The 24270-nt window shown below is 38.2% G+C and overlaps 1 protein-coding gene across 1 annotated transcript; it reads left to right on the top strand.

Annotated features, from left to right (window-relative positions):
• The first annotated feature begins 1055 nt into the window (after nt 1–1055).
• LOC143848576 (PHD finger protein EHD3-like) lies at nt 1056–21033 on the top strand. The gene is made up of 6 exons (XM_077357541.1): nt 1056–1764; nt 15913–16152; nt 16538–16891; nt 19357–19446; nt 19596–19640; nt 19817–21033. Exons 1-6 carry the CDS (start codon nt 1591–1593, stop codon nt 20849–20851), a joined length of 1938 nt encoding a protein of 645 aa, XP_077213656.1. The 5' UTR covers nt 1056–1590; the 3' UTR covers nt 20852–21033.
• Nucleotides 21034–24270: the final 3237 nt, after the last annotated feature.

Here is a 24270-nt window from a genome sequence, read left to right on the forward strand (position 1 = left end):
CTGAAATTACCAAAATCTTGGAATCTTTCTATATTTAAAAGAAACAATATTTTTCGAAATTTCGGCCGAAATGTCTGGTGTGGATTGACCAATAGCTGAGAAGGCGGCTAAGTTGTAGGAATTTAGAGATCGTGCCATTAGATTACTCGTTAGTGAGCTAAGAGCCCGGAGAAGAGGGTGGATTCTTTTACTTGCCTTATTTTAGGAACTCGAACCGAGAGGGGAGTCAAGTCTAGGAAAAGCAGGTGATGGAAAAATGCTTTACATGAGAAATTTTGCCAACATTCCTACACAAATTGGCCGCAAGGGCACCCCATTGGATCCACATCATCAAAGTGCGTTTAAATTAATCCATTACTTATACATTTTTAGTGCTAATATAAATGCACACCGAGGACGACAATCAACTGTCGGATCCACGTCACCAAAGTGCATTCACAGTAGCATTGAACAAATGTGAGAGTAAATAAATAATTAATGCACCTCGGTGGCTTGATCCACGGAGCATCTTGGGCCCATGTAATGCCTAATCCCACCCGGAGTTGATGATGTAAGTAACTTTAGTCAATATTGGCCATAGATTACCTGATCGATAGATCTAATAACTTTGTTCTCTTCAATTCGGAGACTAATGATCTAGACCTATGATATGATGACTTTTTAAACCTCGGACCAATCGACTAGCCCAAGCTAGTGGCCAATCCTCTCAAATTTATTGGGGGTTGACATTGAATCCTCTTTATTAACGGCTACATAAGGCTTGTTTAGATCTGAAGGCTACATGAGAGACGTGTACAACTGATTGTGCACAACGTCACCGTCTTCGTCTGATCATCATGGTCGGCCGTAACGATCTATTTCTGCTTAAGGTTGATTAAATATCCAAAGACGGCAGCCCCCTAATATGTCTTTACAGCAGCACCCAATTAGGCACTAATTGGATTGCTTGGAATTTTCTAAAGAAGCTCATATTATATAGGCTGTGAAGAAGCTCTCTAACACGGGTGGGTCTTCCTAGAAGCTCTTAATTTCATATCCTAGTAACAGTGACAGGCAGCTGGCGGTTCCCCGAAAGGAGCTGCCGCAGAATCGGCCATCAACTTCAACGGGAAGCAGCCGGTATCCGGTCACCGAGTTTCAAAGATATTGGGTCTGCTTTTTATAGATGGATAACCAAAAAACCAAAACCAAGCGTCAAACACCCGTCTTCAAAAATTCAAATCTTTCCGAGAGAGAGAGGGAGGTTTTTCTTTTGCTTTCTTTCACCTTGCACTTAGTTCATGAAACGAAACCCTAATTTCTGGCCAAACCATTCTTTCTCGGGATAGGGTTACGATTAGGGTTCGAGATTTGGATAGAGGAGAGAGAAAATGTATGCTGAAGAGAGACCTCTTGAAAACCCTAATTGCTGGCTAAATCCTTCCTTTTCGGTCTAGGGTTAGGGTTCGAGATTGGATAGAAGAGAGAAAATGTGTGTTGACGAGAGAGAGACCCCTTGAAAACCCTAATTTCTGCTGAACCATAGGGTTAGAGTTAGGGTTAGGGTTAGGGTTAGGGTTAGGGTTCGAGATTGGATAGAATAGAGAGAAAATGTATGTTGAAGAGAGACCCTGCAATGGCACGAACCATTCCCCTATATATTCCTCTGCTGAAAGAAGTCTCTCCAATGGTGAGGGGTTTATTACTTACAAGCGAAAGAAGACTAATCTTCTGCAAGCAGATGCTGGTACTTCTTCCACCGCACCCCATCCATTAACAGACCAGGTTTGTTTTATCTTCTTTTTTGTTTTTTAACCTCTTCATTTGGTTGCATGGTTTTAAATTTCAGTTGAAATATTTGGTTTTGGGTGAAATATTTCGATTTCTTCTGCCACCGAAATGAAATCCACTTGATTTCTGAAAAGTACATGATTTCAGTATTTTGGCCGAAATTTCAGGATATCGTTAATGTTTCGGTCAAAATATGCGAAGCATGCAGCTTTTCAGATAAAAAAGCAAAATTTTGTCCCCTAGAAACCCTAATAAAAATTAACTCTAGTCGTTGAAAAGAGAGGGATAATGAGATTCCTTTAAGATATTTCTGAAAAAAAGACAAAATAAAAAGAAAAACTAGTGGCAAAAAATCTTTACTAGATCTTAGCAGTGATTTTGTACCAAAGTGTTTTCGTGCTTTTGCAAGATTTCGGCCGAAATTTCGCTGCTGACCAAAACCAAAATTTAAAACCTTGTTTGATTGATAAATAGTAGTTAAATTGTCTCCTTGCTAGTTGTTTTTCAATTTGTAGGTTTTGTTCTTTTCTGGATGTAGTGAGATATGTACACATTATGATATGGCACGAAATAACAAGGTTGGAGTTCTTCTTCTTTTATTTTTATCTTTATATTTGTATTATGCTTTTGCTACCTTTGTTTTTCGATTTATAGGTGTTGTTCTCTGTGAATGTAGTGAGATATGCACACGATGTGCTTTTGCTATCTTGGTTTTTTCTTGATTAATAAACTCTTTGTTGTTAAAAAAAGAAGAAAGATATTAATGCAATGATACATCTAGAATCAGGGTTTTGGGATTTTTCCCTTTCCCATTTTATGTCATTTTTTTTCTTTAATGAATGGGGTAGCCATCCAAGTATACATTTTTTCATGGATTTAGATGTTTTTTGTCCAGAATGTCTTACCAGAGGGGCACATTTGCTAGTAACAGTTTGATGTTAATGCCTTTCCCAAAAAAAGAAGAAACAAGACATTAGGAATCATTTGAGCCTTGTCAAACTTCTCCCCCAAAGTCCCACACTCCAGATGGAAATAGTTGAAGAAGTCTTAAGTTTTAGTTGCTGGACAATTCCTTTTTCCCAAGTGTTGTTTGGCACAAGGCATTAGGAATCATTAGACCCTTGTCACAACTTCTGCTCCAAAGTCCCACACTCCTACTGGAAATAGTTGAAGAAGTCTTAAGTTTGAGGTGCTGGACAAGTCCTTTTTCCGGGTGTTGTTTGGCACAAGCATCAGGAATCATTAGACCCTTGTCAAAATTCTCCCCCAAAGTACCACTCTCGTATTCATCATCCCATTCGTGATCATGAAAAGGATCTTCTGTTGCCTCCATTTTCTTCTGGTCTAATTATAGCTTCATTATGACCATTTTCTGCTTCCCAATGATGCAAATCATCAGCAATCTGCAGTAGTTTGTCTATCTGCATAGCCCTCCGCCTCAGATTTGGTTTCGATATACCAAAATCAACATCCCACTGTTTCTGTTGCCACATCTCACCATGCATATGGATTAAGTTCCAGGTATCAAAACTTGCTCCAATATCAAAACTGGTGTAGGGAATGTAGAGGATAAAAGGAAACACAGAACTACGAGGAAAGGGAGGGAAATACGAGGAGAATAGTGCAACGAAAGGTTGCTCTAAACGTGACTTAAAATGCAGCTTCTAAAATGTCACCTGCGTCTAGGGCTGGCAATTTCACCCCGGAAAGCGGGGATCCGCCCCGTCCCGCCCCGCTTGGGGAGGGGATTTAAAAAAATTCCCCGGTGCGGGGAAGGGGATGGAGTTGGCCCCGCCCCGCTCCGCCCCGTATTAATGCCATTTTTTTCTTGTATTTTGTAAGTGTTTTTTTTTTTTGGAAAACTACTAGAAACCCCTTGGATCAAAACATATCTACAAGATTCTCCCAAAATTTTCATAATTTCCATTAGTACAGTTTTGTCCCTGAAATAGCTTTTTATGTTTTCTTTTACCCATAATCCATTGGGCATTGTCCCTCATTATATTAGTATATTACCCTTAGAAATCCCTAAAATCTCTCCATCGAACCATCACTGTAAGGCAACATTAAATTCTTTGAAAATCTCCCTCCCCCAAATAAAGGCAACATCTCTCTGATGAGTGATGAGATTTTATATGGTGTGCGCTCGTATAGTTCATTATTTTTCAAAAAGTAATGTATGGGCTACGCCATTGGATGATCCAAACCGTCCATTTGATAGGCTACAATTTAAAAGTACTTTACAGGCCACACCATAGATCATCCAAACCGTCCATTTGATGGGCCACAACATAAATAGATTGCGGCCCAAAAATCATTTCCATAGGATGATTGCAACCCTCCGATCTATAGAAGGTATCATAATATGCAATTCCTCTATAGATTAGAGGGTTGGGATTATCCTATGGAAATGATTTTTGGGCCACAACCTATTTACGTTGCGGCCCATCAAATGGACAGTTTGGATCATCCTACAATGTGCCCATCAAGTGGAAGGTTTGGATCCTCCTATGCCTATGGTAGTATGGTGTGCCCATCAAATGGACGGTTTGGATCTTCCTATGGTGTGGCACGTACAATACTTTTTGGCAAGTGGGATTGGGAATTAGGGATCTGCTAGGGACTATTGATCAATTAAATGAATCTGAGAGCAACCACCTTTGTCCCCAGGTTAATAAAATGAATAAGACAAAATCTTAGCCTATGTGTGGGTTGTGTGGCTACTCTCACATGCAATAGCCAAGCCGCAACATACCCGAAGTGATTGTCCCTAGCAAATCTTTAGTTTTAAACCTAACATTTAACAAAGTAAAGTGATTGTCCCCGAAGGATGTGGGGCGGGGAAGGGGAGGGGATGGGGATTAAATATTCCCCGTGGGGAGGGGAGGGGGATTCCCCACCATCGCCGCAGTGGGGAGGGGAAGGGGAGGGGGAAAATTCCCCGCAGAGGGGAAGGAGTAGGGGACCCCAACATCCGACCCCGACCCGCCCCGTTGCCAGCCCAGCGTACTCTAAGAATTTCAGGTTTCTAACCATATAAAACAAAACTATTCACGTTTTACATTGATGAGGCTCACAAACATCACTTAACTCATTCTCTAACACACTAGAAAATCTAAGAAAAAGATCCCTCAAATCCAACTTTCGAAAATCCTTAATTATGATACAAATAACTAAAAGATACTAAAATAAAAACATTCAACTTCCAATTTTCAAGTAAACAAAATCTCTCTAGATGGCTTGCTGATTCCACCCAAAATCTAAAATCCATCTGTCCAAATTCTTCGTTTCCCACCCCAAAATCCCAAATCCACATGTGCAATGTCTTCGTTTCTAATTTCGCTTGCCTTTGTTTTCTTCATTTGGCTATTGTAGGATCACTTTGGGTGAGATGGGCCGCCCGGTCTTCGGTCTCCTTCTGAAGAACCACTTTCATTATGATTTTGAATTACCTTGGTATTTGTATCAAACTGCTTCTTTATCATTCTACAAGGGATTTGCTAGCGTCCATCGCAGAAGGCATTTCGTGGATGGTCTGTTGCATCTGACTCCAGCCACATAGGCTCACTTTTCAGCAGATTTTGTCTTCATTAATGAGGTGGTTGCTGTCAGATGCAACAGACCATCCGCGAAATGCCTTCTGCGATGGACGCTAGCAAATCCCTTCTATTATAACCTTGAAGACGGACACTCTACCCTTCCATTTTATCACATATATCGGGTATCTAGAGAAAAAAGTCATCAACAAATGTAAAAACAATGAAATCCAAAGAAATAACTGGGGCAGCCCCCCCTCCCCCCACACACACACAAGAATGGATAAGAACAAATGCGAAAGTACTCTTAGAGATATGCGGAAGGATGGAGCGACAATGGTCATTGGGTTTACAAGCTTTCACATGTGTTTTTTAAAACAAATTAGGACACAGACACGGGTAACACAAGGTGATATTGCGTGGGGAGGATTTGTGAGTTTTCTTGGCCGAGACGAAAGGAGAGTTTTGTAACCCGAAACCGAAACAGTGAGACTCTTCTCCTATGGACATAAGCACACTGCCGAACCGCGTAAATATTGTGTTCTTGCTTTGTGTGATTATGTTTATTGCATTTCTTCTTGTTGCTTGTTGCACATCATGTTTGATTCTATCTTGATAGATTATAGATCTCTCTCTTTTTTCTACACTAAATCATTTTTGTATCGGAGCCACATGTATAGTCAGTCATCTTTCCATCTCCAACCTGCATGAAAAATCTGTCCTTTAACTTTTTGTTTATTTACAATAGTAGGATGAGGTCTATCAATAATTGACTCCTTAATGACATTTTATCTAACCAATGAACTTTACATCTATATAGAAGCTTAGAAGCAGGAACCTCCTCTCGGGGTGCCGCTCCCACCTCGGAACCTCGATTCCGCGCTCCTTAGGAAGGAGCTTCCAGGGAGCGCGACCCCAGAGAGACAGGAACTGCTCTAATGACGCTCACAGCTTGCTTCTATTACTCTATAAGTCCCACGATCACCAACTTCCTTATATCAAACTCCTCCAACTCTTCAAAGTAATTCGTTGGAGAAAGCACAAAGGCTTGTGCATCTTCAGAAGGCACGAGGAACGAGTGCACACAAATGAAGATGGTGAAGATGGTTAGAAATTAGCTTTTAGATGTACTTAAATTTTGAAAGATACATATGAAAATGGTTAGAAACTATTATTTTTTTATGTGCTTGAATTTTGAAAGATATATAAAGAAAATATTACATACACGCTCCCATGTGTAGACACCCCATTTTGATCGAACCTTAATTAGGTGCGCTTGAACAAAATTCTTACAAATCAAAGACTTAGTGTCTTAAATTTCATCCTAAGGTAGGATAAGAATCCAAGTAGGTCCCTCTAAAATTTCGTTGAAATCCGTCGACGTTTGCCCAGTGAGATGAGAGTAGTTCGTAGGACAGTGCAAAATAGTATAGCAGAAAGGGGGTATTTTATCCGGTTTGGGGGTAAGCCAGGTTAATATATCTTGCTGTAAAGGGTTGTCCCTGGGTAACTAAAGGAGCGAATTTATCCCCTTATTTTCCATTAGAGCTTTTCTTGCAGACTACCCAGTTTCGTGAAAGCTTAGTGTTAAATATTCAGAGGGGCTGTCCAGAGAATATTTGGAGGTTGAAAAATTATCGAAAAAAAATCTATAAATAGATGTGAAGGCTTTCATTTAGAAGAGAGATATATAATTTTGCATTTTCGTAAGAAAAATTAGAGAGAGAAAGAGCGAGAGTTTTAGAGAGAGATAAAGGGGATCTCATCTTCTCCGTCAATCTCCGGTGACAATTCCGGCCCAAAGCTCCGGCTAGAATCATTTCCTTTTCTTCCTCTTCTTCTTCTTCTTCTTCTTCTTCTTCTTCTTCTTCAATTTGAATTCCTTAGTTTTTTCGATCATCCTTGCTCAAAATCCGATTTTCTTCTTCTCCGATTGACTCCTCCGGCAGGATTATTGAAGCTCCGATCAACACTTTCTTCACTCTATTTTTGATTTTTTAAGTTTAAGCTTTTCAGATCTGTGGTAGAGAAGAGAGATTCATTTTCATCTGAGGTGAGAAAATCAAGAGAGAGAAAATAGACCTATGCTTCAAACCCTAACTTTTCTTCATTTTCCCTTCCAATCGTCTTCTCTGTTAGTCTCGCCGGAGCTCCGGCGAAAGTTATTGCCGCTCACGTGTCACCTCTGATTCATCCTCAAGTTTAAATCCGAGCTATTGAAGCTTAAAATTTCATATTCTTCACATTCTTAAACTCAGAGTCAGGCAATCAGCAGATACGATAGTTTCTGGAGTGTTAATCATCTCTTCTAGCAATTTTCTCTGAAAATTATCAAATTCTCTGCAATCTATAAGCTTCGAGTGGGATCATCAGGCTGATTTCAGAGGAATTCAAGCTGAGATTTCAAGCCGCAGGTATTAACCTAGTGAAAGGTATTTCTCTATGATTCTGTACTCTTTTTTATCCCTTGCTTGATTTTTTTTTTTAGTATGAATCAAATGCTATAAATTCCCCAAATCTCATCGTTCAGATCTGAATGTCTTATTTTTTTTTTTTTTTTTTGAAATTTCTTGAAGTTCTGAATATATTTAGAATGCTCGATGTTGATTGTAGTCATAATTCTTATCTTGATAACATGAAACTGTGAATTAATGTAGTATTGATCTATTCCTAGGAAATTGTTTGGATGATGTTTCAAGCAACAAGATGATTTTGGAATTTTTTTCTAATCTTTGAATGTAAAGCTAGTTAGAAAGTACCTTATGTTTATAAAAGTGATTTCAATAATTTATCATCATTATCCAAATCTCTCTTTTATCTCTTCCTCCTGCACTCAGATCTGATTTTATTTCACCTATAGCTAACCTGTTTTTATAAAATCAGGTCCTAACTCCTTTGATTCCGGCGATCTTGCCGGAATCCGATCATTTTATTACATGATCTATCTCTCTTAATTTCACCCTGATTTGAAACAAAAAAAATTGTCCTCATTTTCAAGAAGAAATTTGCAGAGAAAGGAGAGAATTCTGATGATTTTTGCCATGGAAATCTGCTATTGTTGATTATCTTCTTCATCAAGATCTCTTTCATTTTTTTTCGGCTCTAGCAAGATCTAGCGGATCCATACTCTCTTATCTCTTCCATTAAATCAGCTGTCATCTTCAATAATTCATTATCATCATTTTTGTAGCCCATTTTCATTTCATTTTTTTTAGACCTCATTTCCTCACCCTTATACATCCATAGAATCCCATTCGGCCCTTTCTTCTTCACCTTTTCATAGTCTTTGAACAGAAAGAATTGAGGAAAAGTTACTGGACTGTATTTGGGCTCAATAAAGAGGAATCACATGAGAATGCCATTTGGGAAGAGAAGAAGGGTGAGCTTGTTATACTTCTTCGGCCATAGAAGCTCCATTGGAAGCGAATTTGAAAACTTTCGTTAAAATCAGTTTGGCGAGAAGAGGAATACATCTTTCAGGTAGGATTTTGCTCATAATATCTCCATTATTGTCTTAATTTTCTGAATTTGGGTAGTAAGTCACTCTTTCATAGTGTGGGATGGAACAGAGAGGAAGTCTTTTGTTAGGTTTCAGCAAGCCTTACTTGTTGTGAGATTTATTCATAGTCCCTTCACAAATCGTTGATTTGAGATCACGAAGCCCAAAGTATAGAAAATCTGCATTATTCAGATGACTCTAACACATCAGTTTGGTAGCCCATGAGTAATACCAAACAAATTAATTACCTTTTATAGAGGAGATGTCTGGAAGTGGATGATTAGAAGGGGTAGTGAATGACTATTTTATATGCAGACCCACTTCAATGAGTCACCAAATAATATAGCTTTCCATCTCCAACCATCTTATCTGATCCTCATTGTTGCTGGCCATTGATTCTTATCACCTTCTTTTCTTCAATTAAACCATCATTATCAGCAAGTCAATTATTATCCATGATAATATAGGACTTTAAAACTGTTTCAGTCAATTCCTTGTTCTATGGAATTTAGAGGGTCAGATCATACCCTTGATCTTAGTCCTAAAATTCCAGACATGAATAACTTAAGAGAACCCTGCTCCTTCGCTATTTGTTGTGAAAAACGGCATTCGTATATTCAGATTATAATAATTGCATATCTCGTCTTGTCTCTTGATTTATGAGATTTTTTTGGGCAGTTCTAACCACATTTTAAAGAGTCCATAAATGCTAGATATGTGATGCATGAGTTAAGTTGTTGAAGCATGGGAGTGTTGATATTGTATATATATATATACATATATATATATATATATTTTTTTTAATATCTTTACTAATAGTTACGTTAATATTGAAAGACAAGGTGAGTTCAAACAAGTGTCAAAACATGACAGTACTTAGGCTTTTTGATATTAGCACAAGCATGTTTTAATAAGCACAAAATTAGTTTGTCTTTCCCATTTTAATTAGTTCATTATAATATTTTTTGGGGGTTATAGGGATAATCTGGCGTGACTATGTTAGTGAATAAAAGGGTAAGATGAGTTACAACACGTGGGGATATGGTTGTGGTAATATCATTTTTTATCATAAGAAAATGATATTTGCAGCTTTATACACTTGATAATGGCAGCCCTCTTTTCATATGGGCAGCCCCACATCTTTTTGATATACACAGCCACACCTCTTTGGAAATGGCAGCCAAACCCCCATTTGATATGGACAGCTACATCCCATTTTGATATGTATGACCCTCATTTCACTTTGACATGAGCAGCCCCTTTTTCACTTTGATTGTTGGAAGCCATCATTTCATTTTGGTATTTGCACAGTTTTTTTTTTTTTTTTTTTTGTACAGATTTAATTCTCAAAACTGCCCAGTCTTGGCACAAGTGTTACACATTTTCTGCACAATAATTTCGTCTCTGTTTTGGGTACAGTTTTCACTCACCTTAGCCCCAATTTCTATACATTTCAGCCCCACAATTTCAACACAGAATCTGTTTACATTTGAGCACAATTTCAACACAGAATCTGTTTACATTTGAGGCACAATTTCAACACAGAATCTGTCCACATTTGAGTACATTTTTTTTACACAAAATCTGTCTACCTGTCAACCCAGTTTTAGCATAAAATTTATCCACATTTCAGCCCAGTTTTTTGCACTAAAATCTGTTCACAAGTCACCCCCAGTTTTGCACAATTCAGTCCTTATTCAAATCCTGTTTTGCACAATTCAGTTCATTAGTTTAATCCATACTCTATGTCATAAAATCAGTTCATTCCCTTCCTTTATAGTCTAGTCCAATGGTATATCTGAATTATAATTCATTCTTGTAATAGGTCAAGTAGTTATTGGTCTCTGCATTTTTGGAGCTTGATTTGCTCATATATATCTGAATTATCATATCCTTTTGCATGTTGTTCATAAGATACATGTGTTAAAATCTGCTAACCTATAACCTGAAGATTTAGTTGTCATACCATCTGAAATCAGCTACTTCATAACCTGAAACAAATTAGCCACTAACCTGGAACCAGTTAGTACAGAACTTGAAAATAGCCAGCCTAAAACCTGAAATTAACTAGTATATAACATGAACCAGTGGCTATAACTTGGAACAGTATACACATAACCTGAAAACAATGCACATATATTTCATAAGTAATGTTTATTTTAGTGGAAAATTAGTTTCTTTCGGCAGGGTACCACTGTTTAAAAAATCATCAGGAGGTTTGGTTTCTTTTCTTTTCCATGGATTCATTGTCAATTGTTCATATAGAATGATATTTGTCTTGCTCATAGTATAAAAATGGTAGGCTTGTTCTAAGGAAGTAACTTTGCATATACCATTGAAAGGGCATTTGTTTAAGAGAATTTTACTCATAGAGTTAAGATGATATGCTTGTTTTAAGAAAATGGCTTTGCATGTAAATTTTTGTTCTTATGTGGTTAAAACACATTGTTTGCCTAAATTGTCTATGATGATAACTTTAAGAAATCGAGCATAATGTCATTACTTTTGGTTTATTGATTGATAGTGTGTATATCACAAAACATAAATCACTAGTCAATATTTTGGATATGGTATTCATGGACTGATACATGCATGTAGGTTCAAGAGGTATCTAAAATGTTTATTCTGTTAGATAAGTGATAAGAAATCAGTTTCAAGTCATTTAGTGTCTTAGTTTTTGTTAAAAACCAAAGAGAATTAACAGTTGTTCTAATAGGTTTCGGTTATCCCTTTTCCTGTTTTATCTTTGGGAATGTCGGTTCTAGTTACCCCATGATAATTAAGTAATTTTTTTTTACTCATGATTCAGTAGATACATGAATCAAATTAATTTTCTTTGCTTATCTGTTTGGATAACTCATTCATAAGATGCTACTTTTCATCCTCTGTTCTAGTTATTTGCTACGAATAAGGTGATTAAAGTTTTATTCATTTGACTCTAAAATTTTGGTTTTTAATAATTGGAGCTGAGGATTTTTAGTCTCAATCTGTTTCGGTAATTGTAATTCAATTTGTGGACTGGATATAGGTTATATTATCTGTTTGCATGTGTTTTCGCCAATTGGATTTTTTTTTATGTTGGGCTATACGAATGGCTGTGTTAATTTCATCATTACCTTCACAATTTTAAAAATGAAGTTATATTCTGTATGAATTTGTTTGGGTATTAAAAATTGGATTTTTTATTTGGACTTAATAAATGTTTCATTATGACTGTCATTTTCCTTATTTGGTTATTCTCGCCAGAATAAATTCTATTGATTAGGTTCATTTTGAATTAGTGATGTTATTTGTATTTCTCTTCCAACATTTTCTTTTTGAGAGAGGCGATGAAGGCGCTAGCCCAAGCCCATCTTTAGGGGACTCGCTCAATCTAAGTAGCGCTCTCCTCTTTTGTTTAGTAGGCCTACTCAACCTTTCAGATACGCCCCCCTGTTATGCACTAAAATTTGTATAAATTAGAATTATCATAATCTTTTGATCTTTTTAATACTCTTCTCTTATATTAAGCATTTGAGTTAGGTTTGAAAATGGTTATGAATGGATTATTCAGGTGAGACTATCTTGAAAGCTTATTTTACTTAGGCTACCCAGCGGCTGGTCTGGGCTAATTAATTTTATTTCAATAAATTGTTTAATTGAAGGAGGAAATCAGATGACTACTCTATTCGATATTATCGACATGAGTACTGTCTGATTTCAAGGCGGTTTGTAGGAATATTATCCTGTGTATTTGTGATATCAGATGATTACTTTAGCATCATCTGATTTCACCCCCATATCGGGGCAGTGGTACTTGTGGTTGGGCATAGAAGTGTTTAATGTTGTTTCTTGTTTTATTAGGCTATCCAGCGGCTGGTCTGGACTAATTAATGTTGTTTATCATTGTATGATTACTATTATTACAGATTGTGCACTATTTAGTTGTAGATCATATTTTGCTGATATTTGATTTGTTTTTATAATAATTGATTGGAATTTGCGATTATCTGATAGTATTTTCCTCTCTCTTTGATTAGACTAGCACAGTCTTTTATATTTCTGTTAGATTTCTTTAGATACTATAATCTGTGCTAGGAGACATACTCTGTCTCGTTAGGCAATCCTCCTTTGGAGGCAAGCCTCAGTTGTAGAATCCTCTCTGAGATTGCACCTCAGTTTGTTCTTTTGTTAATTAGAGACCAATTTGGTCAATTAGTTGTCTTAGCCTCGCTTCCCCCTTTGCAAGGGCAATGATAAGGTTGCTTAGAGCCCATCTTTGTGTGTGTTTGGGAGACCCGCCCGGTCTCATTCTCTCGTTAGTCCTCCTCTCTGTGCATCGTCTGGTTTTGGGAGAACACCTTACTCGGCTTGGCAACATACCCCTATCCTTATGGGTATTGGGTTGCACATTTGTTGCAACCTATGGCTAGGTAGCTGTCCGGCCCGGTGGGGTGTTTTACCTCTGCCAAATGTGCAAATTCGTGTTTCCTCTTCTCTTTTAGAGAGTCTTTGACTCATCTACCCTTTAGTTGTTGTCAGTGGAGTCTTTGACTCGTGTGTTCTTCTCTCTTAGAGAGTCTTCGAATCGTGTTTCCATTTCTTTTAGAGAGTCTTTGACTCATTTATCCTCTAGTTGCTTTTATTAGAGAGTCTTTGAATCGGTTGCTCCCTTTGTGCTCTTATTAGAGAGTCTTTGACTCATTTGCTCTTATAACGGTGTTATTAGAGCATAGTTTCCTTTATTCGCCCTAGGGTTTGTCCCTAAGGTGTTATTTTGTATATTCCCTCCGGTCTTTGGCCAAAAGGGTGAAAGCATCAGAAATTTTAAAATCCATAAACATTGAAATCATTAAAAATCTCAAAAAAAAAAACATTAGAAACTTAAAACATAAAAATGGTTGATTTGCTGTAAGTGTTTGATAGATAAAGAGTTCGTTTCGAACTACGTTGGCTTGATCCTCTTCCACGAGGTACGTAGTGCAGCTTGAGATCCATATCCCAAGTCCAGCCAAACTTTGTAAATAAATGTTTTACCCATTTTTTCTTCAAAACATTGTTTTCAACAAGATCTTCCTCTAGAGTTAGGAGTTTGTCTTAGATAGAGAGTTTTAGAGTCAGGAGTTTGTCTTTGATGTGTTGTGTGGTTTGTTTGTGTTTGTGTTAGAGTTAGGGGTTTGTCCTAGAGTTATAGGAGCGCCTCCGTCCGGTCAGTTGGCGATTCACATCACCGACTGATGACTAGGTCTTGGATACGTTAGCGAACCTATTGTTTTCCTTAGGAAATACAGCCTAGTTACACATAGGTTGTAGGAACCACCTGCATTAGCCTAGGGCTAATCTGCATTTAGTTAGGGCATATAGGGTGTCCTAAAATCCATAATTCACTGGAAGTTAAATAATCGTACAAGAAACTTTAATAACTAGTCCGGTCTTTTAGATCGAGTCTAGGATAGAGGTCTAGGTGTCTTAGGCATCCTAGCTTAGAATAGGCGCGAAGAACTACGTTGCCTTGATTCTCGTGGAGGCGGGGATACGTAGGCTTCTTTGGATGAATACCAGACCATCCGAGGACTCAGGCTAATAATTTAGAGTCTTAGGATTTGTTGTGTAATTATTGTATGATTTGATATGTTTTCTTACTTTTTAGTACTGATCCTATACCTTTAGCTATAGGTTGCATGTGTTTGCACATCAGAATTTAGACACCCATTAGACATGTCACTCATAACCTAGCTTTGCTTATGTGACACATTTTTCATTTCATTTTGTATGCTTATTTCTTTATCCTCAGGAAATGCATGCTTAGGTAGACGATTCTTGAGAATTGTTCCTATTTCATATGATTTTCGCCCGAAACTCTTTGAGGTTAATAATAAATGGCATAAGAGACCAAGTGCTTGCACTCGGACGAATTGGGGGTGCTCTCAGACCTTCTCCATTCGTAATCAGGCACGGACCCATATATATTTCTGGTTATCCATGGTATACAGAGCATATTTTTGTTTAAAGGATCCATGGCCGTATACCGTGGATGGCGACTCTGAGTTTGTTTAGGTACGTTTCGAATCCGGATTTGTTCCCGAATCGAAAGGTATCTCTTTTATATCGCCACTCGTGCTATGCTATGAGGGTGGCATCCGTTTCGAGAGTTCCTTGGTAGAGCTCTCCTTCACACGTGGATGATCCGGATGGTGTTAGGGACCCGTTCCCTCGCCGCCTATCTCGGATCGGGGTCCACACCATGGCGCTCCCAAACTTAGACTTTTCTAGAACCCACGCTTCCCCGCCCCCGCTCCCGCCTCCGCTCCCGCCCCCGCCCCCGCTTCGTGCTGGGTTGGAGTCAGATTCTCCACAACTACCTTAAAATCTCTCTCGTCTTCTTTTTTTTCTTCTTTCTTTTCTCCTCTCTTCTTCTTCCTTCATCCTTTTCCCTACTAAGTGCTTGTGGATGAAAAGTCTAGTAATAATAAAGGAGAGGAGACAGGTTATGAGGCTCACTTGAACTCCTATCTCAATTTCATGACTTATGTTTAAGGATTTCTTGTGGTTTCTATTCTACATCTTCTCCACTTTATTTTCAACATTCTTCAATTCAGCATAGTTTGACAGAAGGAACTTGGAGTTGTCTCTACTTTAAAAGTATGTCTCACATTTATGTGTCATGCTTCATAGTTTCTTTAACATATTTGGGATTTCTAGATGTGGGGAAAAGTACCCAATCTAAAAAATGTGTGACACATCTTGGTCATCCCAGGTGCCCTGATTATCAACAATGCCAACATCCTATCCTGCATGTGTTCCTTGAACATTGGCTCTTTGGTTTATAATCTGTACTAGTTCATTTACATGTGTATCTTCCTTTTCAACTTATTCACATGCCTCTGGTTACCTGCGATATCTAGATTTTCAAACTTAAACAAGTATTTTTTTTTGTTCATATCCTCAATTTGTTTATCAACAGTTTTCAATTTGCTTATCAGCAGCGAGAGTTAACGTTGTTAATTACTTATGTCTGTGCCAATAAAATTTGGGATTGTTTTGCTTTCCTAATACTACTTTTCACACATTGCTTGCACGTTTTCTGTTTCCTGTTAACTGACATCTGTGTAACTTGTCATGGTTCAGACCACAAAGGAACTGCATGACACAGTCTTATGTCATAACACTGATAAGGATGATGGTATTGCTAGAATAGACCACCCAATTCTCTTGGAAGATTCAAATGATTTTCAGTGTGGACACTGGCTGAATGTACTGGAACACATATTACAATCCCGGGATTTGAGTGAAAATGGTATTCAGAGTTGCATACGAGATGCACTTCCATCGATACATGTTGCACCAAAACAAACTGCACAGGCCAAGGTATAGTCAGACATTTTCTTCTCCCATTCTTCTCCCTTTTTCATTATGGGGCCATTTGGATACGCGGATTGTAGAATCTTGGATTTCTTCAAAATCCTGGGTGGGAGACGAGAGAAGAAGGAGACTGTCCGTCGTTTTCTGATTTCTTGCCATTCTTTCTGTTGAGCGAGAGAGTAGGAGATTGTCTCATGTTTCCAGGTTTTAGAAATCTCAGGATGGGGGAGAGATTTCTAAAACCTGGATTTCTTATTTAAAATCCAGGATAATGGATTGTAAAATCCAGAATTTTACACCGCTTTCAAACTAAAACCTGGATTCTAAATTCCACGTATCCAAACAGCCCCTAATTATTCAGGACATTTTTCATTTCCATCATTATTTGCAGGAACCTATACACTGTCGTGAGAATAGGCAAAGGTGCCTGTGGCCGTTAACAAGGGACTCTAAAAAATCTGAAAGCTCTTGGAATGCTTCCAAGAAGCGTAAAGGGATTAGTTCGAATGGATCTCAAAAAGGTCCAGATGATCAAACAAATGTTCAGACCGTCTCTGAGAAGTGTCGAAGTGTTTTCCTCGATGTTATTGCTTCGGACAAGTTTGTTTCTTTGTGCAGTTTGCTCTGTGTAAACTTTCATGGCATCAAGGCTGACAAAATTTTTGACTTTAGCCTCATCGACTTAAGGATGAAAAATGGGGAATATGAACAGTCTCCTGGTCTTTTTGCTTCAGATATTCAACAGGTAATCTCTTATAAGCTCTTTACACTTCCCTCAAAAGTTAAATTATTATTTATGCTCTTTAAATTGCTATTCCTCAAATCAAATATTGATTGTATACTATGGACTCCTCCGGTCCTTGCTCATTATTAAACTTTGCAACCATTCTCAACTTATTCAATAATATGCGCGTTTCTGAGGTTTACTTTCAACAGGCAAGTTGCAGTCAGTGAGAAACTTAGCTATTGAAGTGTGCATGATTTGTTCATACGTTCGCCCACGTTACTCATGAATTCATGTGCTTCAGATATGTCAATTATTAGTTAGGGGTCATCTGGAGGCACTGATTTTGCTTCTGCTAAATTACATGTCAATTATTAGTAAGGGGTCATTTGGAGGCACTGATTTTGCTTCTGCTAAAAATTTCAAACTCTGATTTTTAAAATAGTGAATTTGAAACCCATGGATCATGCAATCTGCTGTTTGGATGTCATCCTGTATTTTCCATGGGTGCAATTTTATGCTGTTTGGATGAAAGCATATATTTTCGTGGAAATTGTATCTGCGTATGAATATTCAAGATCAATTTCATGAGGTCCAGGCATTTGAACAAAATGCGTTGGCAAAATAAGGTGCATGCATTTTAACAAATTGAGTTTTTTTCTTTTTTGAACAAAGTGAGTTGACAATTATACTTTAATTTCCTGGAACATTTCTCAGTAAACCCATTGGGTGCGCTTGGATTGTTGGAATCAGGAATCGGAATTGTGATCACATGCCATTCCAATTCCTATTCCTCTGTCAAAGGGAATCATAAGTCTGATTCTAATGTTTGGTAAATATTAAGAATTGGAATCCTGAAACAAGAATAGCGATTAGGGTTCCAAACCCAGCCAATGGAAGAAAAAGCTCTGCAATTTTTTTAGGGATACGTTAGCAGAAATGGATGAAAAAAAGCTTCCCCATATCTTCTTGTTAATGTGCAATTGTTTCTGCAACCCAGCATTCTCAACCCCATAGCTATTGATCTCAGAAATGGATGAAAAAGCTGGAGCAAGTCTCCTCTAAAATGAACCCAACCAAGCATTCTCAACCCCATAGCCATTAACCCCAAAAATCTCTCTAAAATGAGTAGCCAATCAAACCCCAAAAATCGCTGTAAAATCCATAGCCATTAACATCTAAAAGAACCCAAACAAACATTCACAACCCTTCTTTTAGTAGATACAACTCATTCTCAACCCCTTTCCCAACCCAAACCATCTAAAACAATCATAGGCAAACCCAAATGCAGAGCCGTTAAGAAGAAAAAACCCTAAAATTGGTACCCATTAACCAGGTGAAAGAAAACCTAACCATGGTTGGGGGGAAATGGGCACAAGCCTTCTCGTTAAATGCTGGTGAAGGATTTGTGTGTGTGTGTGTGTGTGTGTGTGTGAGAGAGAGAGAGAGAGAGAGAGAGAGAGAGAGAGAGAGAGAGAGAGAGGGACCTAATTGGGCGGGTAACGGAAGACCCCCAAAATTCCCAGATTTTTTCCGCCAGGTATCCCCTTCCCGTTACCAAGTCTAGAACCAAACGTATGAAATGGGGAAACAGTATCAGATTCCGATTCTTTGTTTCCCATACCAGCAATACAAATGCTCCCATTGATGTCTTAACTCAATGCGATTCAACATTACAATTAGTCAATTACAAAGAAATCGATATTGCAGTAGTTCCACTCAAGCCGTCCTCCATTAATAGGTTGAAAAAGGTGATGAGTTCTCCCATAACTTTTGGAATTGTATACATCAGTCCATGGTCACTCACATCTTTTTTTTTTATTCATTGGCTTGCTTCTTTGCATGTTGAAACACATCTAGATATGTGAAAAGCTGAAACCATGGTGGCCGCGTATGGATGGCATTTTCATTAATTCTTAAGTCAAATTCACCATCACTGAATAAGTATTGCAAGGGAAATGAGCTACACAAATGGCATAAAATACGTTTTCTGAGGATGATTATTCATAAAACTAAAATTCTCTTATCCAAACGCCCCCCTGGACTCAGCCTCCCATGTTGTACCATGTATCTTGTTAGGCAAGTTTGTGATTGATCTCAAATAAGTCTGAACAAGTTGTAAAAACTGCATCAGATTGGTGAAAGTTGCTGACTCATTTCCAGTGAATCTAAATGGTAGATTTGAAATCAGAAGTATAAACTTTGATGTCCCTGATCTTTACCTATAAATTGCTAACAGATTGTTACATGAATATTGGTCTTAGAATATTCAATTTAATAACTAGTTATTAAATACTCCCGCTCTCATTGCTGCTCCCACATGCGCTCCTGGCTTTTTGAGGATTAAAAATCCTATTTGATGGCTGAGAATATTTTTGTGCGATAATTTTTTTACTTTTAGCCGGCAGATCTTTGGGCTTTGGTGGCCTTCCCTTTCAATTTCTGTTTCTTTGGTATAGATACCTTATGTGTGATTTGTTCCTCAGGTGTGGAAGAAGTTCAAAAGGATTGGGAATGAAATGTCCCGTCTTGCAAATAGCCTTTCGAACATATCACAGACGTCCTACCGTAAACAGGTAAGCATGCTGGTTTTTCTATACTTTTTTTTTGAATGATAGGTTTTTCTACACAACTTTTTTTTGAATGGTTGGTTTTTCCTATACAATTTTTTGTCTTTGTTATTTTTACTCACCTCAGGGAAGTCTTTTTACACGTATTTTCTCAGGTAGGAGAATTGGTACATGAGTCTAATGGAGAACAGAAAAATGAGGTGAGTGATGTTCCTTGGCTGGAGAACTAGTTCTTTTCATGTGAACCATCACCATGTCAATTACTCTAAAGCTGAAGAGCAAGATGGTTCTATTCTTAAGCAACCTCTACAAGACAAGACCTTAAAATAATTTTCACTTTAATTCCCACTCTGATTAATTTGGATTTTGTTTGCAGGAGATTAACCAAGTTGGTACAGAACAAAGGGATTCTGTTGATTTGGATGCCGCAACACGATTGCTTTCGTACGAATCAGACTGTTACACTAAACCGGACCAGATGGAGGCCGGTGGCTTGTACAAAATATCCACTTGTGGGTGTTGTGGAGAAAAAGCGAATGGAAAACACAGCCTAATTTGTGATGGGTGCGAAGCAATGTTTCACATCTCCTGCGTCAAGCCTTCTATTGAAGGGATTCCCACCAAAACCTGGTATTGTGTAAACTGCTCTGCAAACAGAAAGGAATCGCCGGAAACTGACTCTACCCAAAACCAGTTGGAGATGCTACATGATAATTGTGAGGTATGCAAGAGGCGCAAGGACCTCGTGGCAAAAAAATATGGGCCCAAAACTGCGATGAAAACGGTGGATGCAAGGACATGTAATGCCTTGGAGGAAACCTTAGATTCTAGAGTAGGGACTTGTGGGGTACAATCCTCGAGGAGTGAAAACCCACGCTTGTGCAAACTGTGTAAAACAGAGGACGATAAAGAATTTTGCGTATGTGCTTTCCCACAATGCCCTTACAAGTATTACCACAAGAGTTGCCTGCGAATTATGGATAGACCAACCGACAAGGACCCTTGGTACTGCCCTTCTTGTCTCTGTAGAGCCTGTCTTACTAATAAAGACGACGATAAGATTGCCTTGTGTGATGGCTGTGATGAGGCATACCACATTTACTGCATGGTACCACCCTATACATCCTTTCCGAAGGGAAACTGGTATTGTAGATTCTGTAATCTTAATTACAGGCTAAATGCTCGAATGATGCACACACAAGACATGTTTTCCGTAGAGAAACACAGGAACAATGGAAAGGAAGTGGCCACAGGACAAGTGGATATGCTTAAGAGTGCGGCATTGAAAAAGCAAGGGATGCACACTAAAGGCAAGGTCGGCTTAAAGAAACACAGACACAATGCAAATGGAGTGGCCACAGGATCGGTGGATTTGCTTTTGAGCGCAGCGTTAAAGCTAGAAGAGAAGTAAGCTGCAGGGAGGAAGAACAGATAGAAGGAAATTCCCGACTTTTTTGTTCAGTTAATATGTTATGACAAGTCTGAGATAAGGATTTCTTTTGTGTTTTTTGATTGTGTACATTTGGCTGTAGCCCCAAGTTTGCCAAAATGTGCATCTTGAAATGGACAATCGCTCTCTAGTTCTGTCCCTTCCATATTTGAGTACAGTAAAACCGAAGGCTTAAAGATCTACAAGCAAGGTTGCAAATCGTAGGGATTCAAGATGAAATTATCCAGGTAAGGTAGCCCTCTTTTCCAAGGATTTATATGATCAAGTCGTACTCATTCACTCATTCCTAGATTTTGCTGCCCTGAGGATTGAGATGCAGCAAGAGATCATATTGATGAATCTCAAGGCTTTGACCTTGCAGCTTCTGTTCCTTGAAGACTGATATTTACAAAATAAAATAAAAAATAAAAAAATACAAGAAGCAAACAGCTCGAAAAGGAGTTTTATTTAGAAGTGACTCCAATTATGTAGAAAACAGACAAACACCTTCTCAACAAGGATCCACCACGATGTGCAGCAAAACATCAAGAAACGATGCAAGTAAACACAACCACACAAGAAAACACAAGATTTACGTGATTCGACAGTGTGCCTGTCCATGGGAGAAGAGCTTCACAATTTTGGTTTTAGGGTTACAAAACTCTCCTTGGTCAAGAAACTCACAGGAAACCTCACTTCTTGAAAGCTTAACATGTGACCTATATATCAATGCCACTAAATAAAGAAAATGACCAAAATACCCCTTGGCGCAAAACTAGAGGGTCTTGTAAGGTTCCTGTAAAATGCTCGGATTGTGTGTACATCGCGGACATTAGTCTGTCAAGGTCCTGTAACATGTCAGAATGAAAGTCATCTGCACACCAAATTTTCATTACAAATTCACTGATATAAATAGAGCTAAGCCCTATGCGCTTGGAGTAGTGTTTCGTCTCTTGTATTTGGATTCAATTAACCTTGTGACTTGTGAGGGTTTCCCTTTTATATGTGGAGGTTCCGTAAGTCATGGGCCAAGGATGGCATGGTTGCCAGGGCAACTGCGGGCATTGGTGCTTGTATTGGTGCTGCAAGGTCGCTCAGGCCTCGCATGTAGAGGGCATGAATGTCGTTGCATGTGCTACACTATCCCTGGAGCTTTCGAGCGATGGCCGACTGGGAGTTTATGGCCGATGGGGCAACTGGGTGGTGCATGGCTTCTAGATGCTGTGTGGGCTGGGGGTACTGTGTTGGCTGAAGGCTTGGGTGCTATGCTGAGGATCCTCCTTTGCTATGCCAAGCGGCGGGAGGTTATTCGACCGGGGGATTTTGCAGAATCCAGGTTACATGCTGATGCCTGATTTTACCCCTAACAATTCTACAATTTGCAAAACTTGATTTACTTCTAATGGCTGAAGAATAATCTTCTATTGTGACCAAAGGGTCTCTAGTTACAGGGTTTTTTAGATCCAATCTTATGGATAGTCCCAGTTTACAGATCACTAACAGTCAGTTAACCGGAATGAATCTTTTTACTGTGGTCAAGGACTGTAAAAAATATTTATTAGAGGCAAACAAAACCTGCTATATATCAATGGTTCCCTAAATATGAAGTTTCAAAGTATAATAACAGGAAGTCGAATAAACTATTGGTAATGTCTTGGTTCTTTGAAGATATTCGCTTCCATTGTATTGCTGTTGTTGAACAACTCAGGAAGCATCAAGAGAACAAGAGGATATTTGAGATACTTCCAAGCTTGAATGTGAAATTTGAGCCTATTAAAACCTACTTGTTTATTAGACTCTTCCATCCCTCAATAATGTATATACCTTGCTTCAGTGCGATACCCATAGAAAAACAATTGTAAATAATTAGAATTTCAAGGCGGATTCTCATTGTCCCATTTCAAAGTGGTATAACTCGATCATTTTATAACCAACCCTTGCAAAACCTAGTTCTATTTTGATGCTCCAGATGTCTAGTTTTTAATGGAACAAACCTCACCCAGAAATACAATAGAATGAGAGAGATATAGACAGTTCTATGAGACCTACTCGGGTAGAAAATTCTGCAGAAAACAATTCTATGAAAGGTTTGTTTAAAATCCTTTATCTGAAGACTTACCCATTCGGTCAAGTACTTCGATTTACTCCTGTGCTTCATTTGATATGCTTTGTATATGAGTACCTGCAATGTGATTTTAATAATGAGAACTATGTCTGTCTCCGTCGTGAGGACTCACGACGCTGGAGATCGTAGCTTGCGCAAGTCCTCTGTTATTGCTTTATGGATCCATCCGGATGCGGTTGTGTTTATATATGCATTCGATGTGTTCCATGTGAATTCTTAGTAGCAAATCAGCAAGAAGCCAATTGGTATATGGGATACATGACTTATGAATTGAGTTTAGTTTGATTCTTGCTTATTATGTTCATGAATCTTGCCACATAATCTTCCTCTTGCATGGGCTTATAATACATGTTTAGTTACTTAGTAAACTATGAGCTGACTCATCTTATTATGACTATAGATTAATTGAGTCCCAGGGAAGAGGAGAAGAGTTTTGGAGGAGAGCACTAGTGACTTTGTCAGTCGAGGTAGTGCCATGTTGGCAACTTCTTTAGTACCTTGTTTATTTGTAGTTTGGTTTGTCCTTTGTATAAGATGTGCCACTAGGGGAAAACAAACATGGGATTTGGTTTTACATCCAAGTCTCGAGGCATTATCTTCCATATAGACTCCTTAGAGGGATGAAATTGGGGTTATCAACTCTTTAAAAGGAGGTTATCAACCCTCTAAATGGGCTTATCAAACTCTCAAAAGGGGGTTATCAACCCTCTTCAACAATTTTTCAAAATTGTGTCCCCCGTTCACAATTCTTGTATCTTGGTCTCCCCCATTGACAATTTTTCCTAAAAAATAACCGAATATCTTAGTTGAGTCTGGTGTGTGGAATTGGGTAGAGTTGGTGCCTCAACCCAATAACTAGATTGCATACCTATCCCATTGTTACAGATCGAAGTTGAAACAATACATACACATTAATGAAATGTCTGGTCTAAGACAAAACCTTCTTATGACCCAAACTTTAGGGATGGAAAATCTTGTAGGGGGTTGCAGGAGGAATTTGAGTTTCAATTTAGATTTGGAGGTCTAATATTTACACAATTCTCTAAATAATTGAAAAACTCTTAAAAAAATTCTAAAATTTTGTTTTCTCTTATAAACTTCAACAAAAAATACATACTAGTTAAAAGTTCTACTATTTTTCAAATTATATGCAATTTTTTTGGAATTAAACCTGATCTTTTTGAATTAAACACAAATTTGATGGATAATTCATCAATTTGTTCTATATGTTTATAAACCTCGAGAAATTCAAGATTGATGAAAAAGTGATTGCAGT

Source organism: Tasmannia lanceolata, unplaced genomic scaffold, assembly GCF_043159265.1.
Source record: "Tasmannia lanceolata isolate RefF3 unplaced genomic scaffold, GAP_Taslan_0.1 ptg000016l, whole genome shotgun sequence".
Taxonomy (NCBI): Eukaryota; Viridiplantae; Streptophyta; class Magnoliopsida; order Canellales; family Winteraceae; genus Tasmannia; species Tasmannia lanceolata.

Excerpts from the sequence above, each read along its gene's own strand:
- LOC143848576 (XM_077357541.1), top strand. The coding sequence starts at position 1,591 with ATGTATGTTGAAGAGAGACCCTGCAATGGCACGAACCATTCCCCTATA. Across the intron at positions 1,765-15,912 it reads CCCATCCATTAACAGACCAG|ACCACAAAGGAACTGCATGA; the intron begins GTTTGTTTTATC and ends GTCATGGTTCAG. Across the intron at positions 19,641-19,816 it reads ATGGAGAACAGAAAAATGAG|GAGATTAACCAAGTTGGTAC; the intron begins GTGAGTGATGTT and ends TTTTGTTTGCAG.